The 9,306-nt window shown below is 44.3% G+C and overlaps 1 protein-coding gene across 5 annotated transcripts in view; it reads left to right on the top strand.

Moving 5' to 3' along the window:
- Positions 1-9,306, top strand: part of LOC142576102 (calcium/calmodulin-dependent protein kinase kinase 1) — a 254,529-nt gene that overhangs the window by 206,521 nt on the left and 38,702 nt on the right. For all 5 annotated transcript variants that reach the window (XM_075686047.1, XM_075686052.1, XM_075686051.1 and 2 more), the window contains 3 exons: positions 379-432; positions 6,897-6,948; positions 8,164-8,285. In XM_075686047.1, the coding sequence (XP_075542162.1) occupies positions 379-432; positions 6,897-6,948; positions 8,164-8,285 (228 nt within the window). The remainder of the gene's footprint in view (positions 1-378; positions 433-6,896; positions 6,949-8,163; positions 8,286-9,306) is intronic.

Genomic DNA, 9,306 nt, shown 5'->3' with positions numbered 1-9,306 from the left:
TTTGAATAGCGCCGTGCCACAAGATGCGGGAAATAATAATTTCAATGCTATTTTGAGACGCACCAGTGCTTGACGCCTTAGGTATTGCAAGGAAAGGAATGAAGAAGGGGACAAGAGTGCGACGAACTGGCATCTTATATCGCAGCCAGGATCAACAATATGTATTATAGTATTTGATTTAGCGACATTTTTTCGTAGACAGCAGATGCTTGTAGGTTGGTTTATTGCTGCTTGGTTTGGTGGTTCCAACCTCCCCGAAGCAGTTGCTTTTCGGTAATGGTAACATGAGTGCAGGCACGATACTTATGACTTGACATCAGCGAACGGATGCATCCATGCCTCTCTGCTCTTACATGCTAATTCTTGTTCATCTTTCAGGGTTCCTTCGGTATTGTAAAGCTGGCGTACAGTGAAGAAGACGACAGCCATTATGTAAGTACTAGTGCAACTATATTGTTCGAGCTTATCTCACGAAGAGCTGACTGTCACTCTTAAGAGCAAGCTTTAGCTCGGGCCCAACTCCGATGCGGCCTATTCAAATATATGTAAAACGCAAAAACGTTTTTCTGAGATAACCTGAGATTCTCAGATTTTCATGAAATTTGTTGCATGTGGGAGAAAAAGTTACATGCTAGTTATTGTTGGAAGCGGAATTTCGATTTAAGTCTTGCATATTGTCAAAATAATTTTCGAATATTCTAAAGTTTGAAACAAATATAGAAGCGCGAAGTTTACAAACCCATAGCTCTGCATCAAGAACAGATATCGCGGTTCTGTAAACGGCATCCATTAGACCATTGAAAGCAGACAAATTCTTTGTCATTTTACAGCTTGCGTGAATTTCTTACGTTGTGTACGGAGGTTCTGCAAAAGCTGTACTTCCGTATTACTAATTTTTTTGAGATTCATGTGTAACATATCACTTTTGTCGGCTTTAGATGTACTATTATATGCAATTCACATAATTGTATTATAATTTTTCTTTGCCGAGTTACAGAGTTGTAAACATGATAGTTCCTTTTTTTTCGAAAATTTTTGATTTTGCCAATTTATAATAAAACAATCAGGACCTAAATCGAAAATTCGAAACCAACATTGACTAGATTTTAAGTTTTCTTTTAAATGCAACAAATATCGTCAAATTTGGTGCAATGGTTGCCGAGAAAATGACTTCTTCTTTTACATGTATTTAGATAGGAGCACCCAAGCTAAAGCTTCCTCTTAACTTCGATTATTGAAATAAGATGAGACCCCATCAGTACATTTTATACGCCTGCTATAAACGTGAACGAGTAAGAGGGTTTAGTATTGCAGAAAATGATACCTTAAGGTACTCAGTGATACGTTAGCAGAAGTGTTTTAGATGAGGCAACTGAAGTTGGGGAGTGCAGCATAGAAAGAGGAGACAGCCAAGCGATCATGAGCAAAAAAGTGCTTAAAAACAAAGGACCGGACATGAAAGCTTCAAATCCGAATAACTAGGTTCTCATTATCTAACCTGTAAGAAATCTTGACATTGTTCTGTCAGGATTTGTGTCAGGACCAAAGTGAGGGGAAGCATGATATCAGCAAAAGAAGATTTAGCATAGGCAGAAACGATACATATGCAGTCTAATATTCAAAGCGCGATGTTCTCAGGAGGTTCGAGCCTACTATAAATGGTGGAAACGAATCCCGTAGTGCAGTGCCCAGTACGTAGAACCTGTCGTGCCAGATTGGTGCATAAAGTTTTTGACTTCATACATTGATTAGTAACATCTGGTGGACAGCGCCAAACAAAGTGCAAGATCGAGAATTTTATGCAAACACATGGCGCGGCGCCTCCATATCTTCAACATTTTGTGGGTAATCGCAACTTTATTGCGTAATCATGCTGCCTCCGCGGCACTAGTGCGAATACTCTGTACTGGCATATTCTGCAGACAGACAGACAGACAGACAGACAGACAGACAGACAGACAGACAGACAGACAGACAGACAGACAGACAGACAGACAGACAGACAGACAGACAGACAGACAGACAGACAGACAGACAGACAGACAGACAGACAGACAGACAGACAGACAGACAGACAGACAGACAGACAGACAGACAGACAGACAGACAGACAGACAGACAGACAGACAGACAGACAGACAGACAGACAGACAGACAGACAGACAGACAGACAGACAGACAGACAGACAGACAGACAGACAGACAGACAGACAGACAGACAGACAGACAGACAGACAGACAGACAGACAGACAGACAGACAGACAGACAGACAGACAGACAGACAGACAGACAGACAGACAGACAGACAGACAGACAGACAGACAGACAGACAGACAGACAGACAGACAGACAGACAGACAGACAGACAGACAGACAGACAGACAGACAGACAGACAGACAGACAGACAGACAGACAGACAGACAGACAGACAGACAGACAGACAGACAGACAGACAGACAGACAGACAGACAGACAGACAGACAGACAGACAGACAGACAGACAGACAGACAGACAGACAGACAGACAGACAGACAGACAGACAGACAGACAGACAGACAGACAGACAGACAGACAGACAGACAGACAGACAGACAGACAGACAGACAGACAGACAGACAGACAGACAGACAGACAGACAGACAGACAGACAGACAGACAGACAGACAGACAGACAGACAGACAGACAGACAGACAGACAGACAGACAGACAGACAGACAGACAGACAGACAGACAGACAGACAGACAGACAGACAGACAGACAGACAGACAGACAGACAGACAGACAGACAGACAGACAGACAGACAGACAGACAGACAGACAGACAGACAGACAGACAGACAGACAGACAGACAGACAGACAGACAGACAGACAGACAGACAGACAGACAGACAGACAGACAGACAGACAGACAGACAGACAGACAGACAGACAGACAGACAGACAGACAGACAGACAGACAGACAGACAGACAGACAGACAGACAGACAGACAGACAGACAGACAGACAGACAGACAGACAGACAGACAGACAGACAGACAGACAGACAGACAGACAGACAGACAGACAGACAGACAGACAGACAGACAGACAGACAGACAGACAGACAGACAGACAGACAGACAGACAGACAGACAGACAGACAGACAGACAGACAGACAGACAGACAGACAGACAGACAGACAGACAGACAGACAGACAGACAGACAGACAGACAGACAGACAGACAGACGGACGGACGGACGGACGGACGGACGGACGGACGGACGGACGGACGGACGGACGGACGGACGGACAGACAGACAGACAGACAGACAGACAGACAGACAGACAGACAGACAGACAGACAGACAGACAGACAGACAGACAGACAGACAGAAACTTTATTGCAATGGAAAACATATGAAGGAGAAGTGGTCGGACCCTCTCAGTCCAGGGCCCCACTCGCCTCTGCCGCCTGCCCGACCTGGCTAATTAAGGACTTTTGTCCTGCCAGGTCGGAGCGGGCGAGCTGTGCCTCCCACTGCTCCATTTTGTTGTTACTGGCATTTGGCCTATGAGGGTGCTTAGTGCACTCCCAGGTTATATGTATTAGGACAGGTATGCCACTGCACCAAGGACAGTTGGCCCTATAACGAGTGGGATACATGGCGTTTAGCAATTTTAAATGGGGGAATACCGCGGTCTGTATTTTAGGCCAATCGGCGGCCTCTTCCGCGTTAAGTTGTCGGTGAGGTGGCGGGTATTTTCTGCGGAGTCCGCGCTGATGAGCAAGGACGTCTTTGGCATTTAAATTAATGGAATTTTCTGATGGATAGTACGGCTGGTTGGGGTTAGAAGAGGACGCCGTCGCTCGGTTAGTGAACCCTCGAGCTAACGCGTTAGCCTTTTCGTTCCCCTGAACCCCCGCATGGCCCTGGCAAAAGAGTAGGCGATGATGGTGGTTGAAGGATTTGGGGATTATCGCGAGGCTAGCCGCAGTCACGTGCCCCTTGAGAAACATACGACATGTCTCCTGGGAGTCCGTGTCCACGACCGAGTCCCTTTGCGAACGCTCCGCGTGAGCCAGTGCGATTGCCTCTGCTAATATTTCAGCCGAGGTGGGGGTCCCGCCGTGGCAGACGCGGTAATTTGCTGTTGGCTGATCGCGTTCACGACTGCCAGGGCGTACCTCCTTTGGTAGCGCTGCCCGGTCGACTCTGCATACACAGCTGCGTCCGTGTAGTACGTGTTGTACCTATGGTTATTAGAGTACGCTGATTGAATGTGTTGTGGGCGTGCTTTGCGCATTTCTTTGTTGTATTCGGGATGCATATTCTTTGGTATTGGGGCTACTGTAATTTTGGATCTCATCGAAAGAGGGAGTGGTATGGCCTGCTCTGTGAGATAAATGGAGTATGCTGGGGTATTGAGTCTGGCTAATATTGCCCTGCCAGTTTTTGTGAAGCTGAGGCGCTCCCACTGTCGCATCAGGGTGGCCTACCACAGTTCGTCGAAAGTATTGTGCACTCCCAAAGCTATCATGCGCTCCGTTGAAGTACATTTAGGCAGATCCAGAGCAGCCTTGAAAGCGGTTCGCATTATTGTGTTAGCCTGCTTTTCCTCCTCCCTGTTCAGGATTTTGTACGGTAAGCCATACGTGATTCGACTAACATTAAGGCTTGTACGATCCTTAGGGTATCGTCTTCTCGCATTCCCACTTTTCGATACGTCACGCGACCTATCATTTGCGCTATGTTGCGGGCTCTGGATTTGAGGGTCTTGAGTGTCGATACTGCTCTCCCGTCGCTCTGATGCCACAAACCCAGAACTCGCATCGTGGGTACCTCTCGGACTGATTGGAAGTGAATGTTTAGCTTTTTCATATTTACTCCACACCTACGATAGTTCGAAGACCAAGTGGAGCAGAAAGAGCAATGAACAGAAGGATGAAGGTCAGAAAACAGGCGGGAAGACACCCACCGCGGTTGCTTGGTAGCTGTGGTTAAGAACAACAGAAAGCTGAGCTAGTTGGTAAGGATTCTCTATGCAAAAAAAGATTAGGCGTGCAGACAGGACACAAGAGAAGTGGACAACACGAACGGCGTTCGTGTTGTCCACTTCTCTTCTCTTGTGTCCTGTCTGCACGCCTCACCTTTTTTGTATAATGAGTAGTTGTGGTGTTGAGCTGCTAAGCACGAGATCGCGGGATCGAATCCCGGCCACAGCGGCCGAATTTGGACGGGGACGAAATGTGAAAACACCCGTGTACTTAGATTTCGGTGGGCGTTGAATAACCCCAGGTGGTCGAAATTTCCGGAGTCCCTCACTACGACGTGCGTCATAATCAGAAAGCGGTTTTGGCGGGTAAAACCCTATAATTAAATTTTTAGGAGATTGGGGAGATGCTGGTGTCCCAAAGCTTAAAGAGTACTAAAGAGAAAGAGTTTTTGAGTCATATTAGTAAAGCACCCTTCAATAACGCCAAATATCCACTTTTACCAGGGGAAGAGATAGGGTAAGCCAAAAAGCAGGAAAGATGACAGACAGGTGGCGACGCCACCTTCAAGTTCTCGCACCAGCCCTCCATGACGTCATGTATTTTGACGCGCGTAGTCAATTTCATATCAGAAAAATGAATTACATCTTATTCTTAAGGAGCCACAGACAAAACCGAGCAGGATTGAAGCAGGTTACGTTGTCGCAGTGGCCCAAATACGAGAAAATAACTTGAATTCATAGATGTCAGAAAAAATGTCACGCCAAAAATTGTAATACTGACCTTTATTTGCTTTGCTAGTGACAAACCTATGACCACGAAATTAATGAACATAGGTTTCTTTGAAAGAAATATTTACCAGTTGAAATTGATTCAGTGTTTCCGTTTAGCTTTCCTTTACCAACACAACATCAAATGTACGTCTGCAGTTGATAGCGCAGAGTAATCATCAATGTCATAGTCTGAAAGCATTTTATTTGTTTACGCAGTTATACGCTACAACATTGCACATACATGTTTGTAACATGAGTGTCTCCTAATAGAAACCTCGTGGTGTCTATTTATTACATAGGTAATTGTTTAAAAACACAGACTTGCTTGAAAAGATGAAAGGGGAAGACAGGCTTCGGAACGATGTATATCGGTGTACCCATTGCTAATCAGATTAAGCGTAAACGTTGTAAATGGCGAGAATAACTACCAACACATATTTCATGTAATAACCTCAATTATGAAATCAATCCAGCGCAGTGGTATACCCCTCCATTGCTTCTGCTTCGAGCAGAATGTTTAGTTGCGTTCCGAGACCTTCACATTAAAATGCCCAATACTTATCGTTCGTCTTTCATCATCGTGGGAAGGAGTTTTTTTTCTCCTCTTAAAATACTTATTAGGCGTTTTGGTGAACGTACCCTCAGTACGGCATAACAGCATTAAAACTGTATCGAGGACATCAGCTACGTCTGATAAAGGCCTCCTTATAAGTACTTCGTTGTTTTTTTTTTCCTCTCTCTGTATTGCTCAATGATGTACGCTGGGTAAATGGCTACCGCTTCTTATTCGCCATAAACACAATAGTAATATATAACGAACATAAATTATTATTGCCGAACGTCGTGTGCACTGAAGATACATGAGATCCCTCTTTTCAGTATTGCATAACCTTGACTATGTTGACATTGAACTCCTATTTGCTTCGTTAGCGTTCATTAGTTCTACGTCGAGTGCGTATGCCGTGGGGAATTTGTTCTCGTCTTTTATTTTTGTTTCATCATTCCGCTGCTCAGCTCACGTGTTTTATTTACTTCCTGGCATGTTGTAACTTCTGAAGATTATTTTATACTTTTGCATAAAGTGCGCGAAATCAAAGGCAGCGTTTAATTTTTACTTATTCGTATCTTTTTTCTGACACAGGCAATGAAGATCTTGTCCAAGAAAAAGCTTTTGAAGAGGGCGGGCATGTTTGGTAAGTTGGCTTGGCGTTTGATTAAGAATAAATCTTTCTTTTGCTTCTAAAGTTTTCGGTCACCGCATTTTCGTCAACTTTATTGCGGAAGTCTCAGTTCTTGCAGTCTCATCTTACTCAATTAAAGCTTTAAACTAGCCATAGTTTCTCACGGTGATCAGATTGCTATTTCAAAGAGCCGGCATTGCGGGTGCCGCCTGGTACTTCAGTTTTTTTATATAGTTTAGTAATGACACAGCATCCGAGTTCCGCGCGCTCAGGATCAGGTTCTCCTGTGCATGGTTATTCGGAACAGGCCAAAATAAAGCATAGACGGCTGGCTTAGGTCCCCCGGACGTTCTGGCTAACTAGCACGAGCTATTCTGAACATTAAATGTGTTTTCGCATTTGTTCAGCGTAAGGACCTCTAATGTTACCTCGCTCAAGCAGGATGTTGTGGAGTCAAGCGAAATATAACCTGTTTAATGATGTTCGATGTTAGCTCATGACTATAAATTGATAACAGTTCAACACCGGTAGGTCTAGTACTGGTTGATTTTTGAAAACGCGTTCAGAACGAGGGACAACGCCGAGAAGGGTGTCAGGAGATGTATACTGTTGTCACTTGATTTCAAAATAGGGCATTACAAACGGTAAAATTATTTCGCATAAAACGACTTATCTGCAATAATTGACGCATAGCTATTGCTTGACATTCTCCCTATACTCTGCTCACAAGCGGTTTGCACCGCTGCCGAAGGTACGAGGGTTACACGGGCAATGTCCTTGTGCAGCGTGATACCGTACTGGGAGAAAGTGTTTGATTACCGGCGGGATTAGACAGTTTTGTTTTTCTTGATACATGGTACATTGCACCACTGTGTGACACGTCGGAACCCTTGCGTTTGCACGTCGCCTATAGAGGAAGTTCAGCAGCCGCGGAGCAGACAGCGAGGCGCGGATGAACACATCTCAAGGGTCATTCGGCCTTCCTGTTGGCTAAGGAGTCTTACAGCTCATACAGGGCTACAAATGACTTATTAACTTGGGCATAGCCCTTTAAACATAAAACACGGGAAGCGATGTATTCGCAGAAATATCATCTGCTTTTAGGATTTTATGTTTTAGTGAACATGGTTGCGTGAACATGGTGTTGCGTGATATTTTTTTCTCGCATGGTTTTTTATTTCCTTCATTTCAAGCACATGAATAATTTTAGTCGTTGTTGTTCCGCAGGACGCAAGCCGCCCCCGCGCAAAGGGCGCAGCAATAGCACCAGCAATCCCTTGGACCAAGTCTACCATGAGATAGCCGTCCTTAAAAAATTGAATCACCCAAACATCGTCAAGTTAGTTGAGGTACGACATGCTGTAATTGCTTTGCCTGCACTTGCTGATTCCAAACGTGGCTAATCTTCAGTTAAACAACCGAGAGGCTGCCTAAGGAGATGGCTGGTCTAGTGTATTCCTAAATGATGCTGTATAATAACTGGCGCACTGTATAGAGTTAGTCCTGTTGTGCAAATAACAAATGAATATGCCGTAGCGCAACTTCGATGTTTGCTGGATTTACTCAGCGACTGCTGTCTAGTCAATTGCCTTAATAATTACTGATACTTTGGGTTCTTTTAGTGTTAATGATACTGGAATGCTAGCCTGAGGTCATAAATTGCGTGTTTTGTGCGCAACTGCCAGCAGTAAAATAATGTCAAAACATCAGTGCGTACTTAAGATCGAGAGCATGCATTTGTAGAATGCTAGATTGAACGCTTTAGTTGGAAACGTCAGTTGACAAATTCGCAGCAAAGTTTTCCACTTCAGTCTCACATACTCTCAAATGCTAACTTTAAGATAAAACGGCCTTCATTCGCATTTTCTTCGTTGTTTTATGGACCGATTCGACAACTGCACCATTAGTCGCAACATAATTAGAAATGTAGTTAGTAAAAATGTGCTATTTCATTGCAGTGAGCTGTGTGTAGTGCAGGCAATGCCCACCTCGTCCTGTCGTTGATATGAACAGTGGAATTTCGACATCAGGCACAATTTAGGAAAGTTTTTGCGACTTGATAATAATATTTGCATATTTAGCGATTTTCATTTTCTTGTGTCTGTTAAATAAACTAGGCAAATCAGTGTATAAAGAATAAAATGAGATACATTCTGAAGCTCGTAATTCTCATGTTGTTTGCCTCTGTAAAAGCGTTGCGGCGGCATAGTGCGCGAACCAAACGTAAGGCAAGTTTATTAGAACCAAGTGCGTCTCTTTGCTTCTGTTCGTTATTAACAGGCAAGGAACCGAACTTGAATTTCCGCTAGTTACCTTCATTGTGTTTTTATCCATAATGGCATATCTTTTTTTCGGTTCTGTTACTTTTCA

The sequence above is a fragment of the Dermacentor variabilis genome, chromosome 3 (assembly GCF_050947875.1).
Source record: "Dermacentor variabilis isolate Ectoservices chromosome 3, ASM5094787v1, whole genome shotgun sequence".
NCBI classification, from domain to species: domain Eukaryota; kingdom Metazoa; phylum Arthropoda; class Arachnida; order Ixodida; family Ixodidae; genus Dermacentor; species Dermacentor variabilis.
Note: the sequence above shows the minus strand (reverse complement) of the source record. Positions and strands in the feature narration are given on the sequence as shown.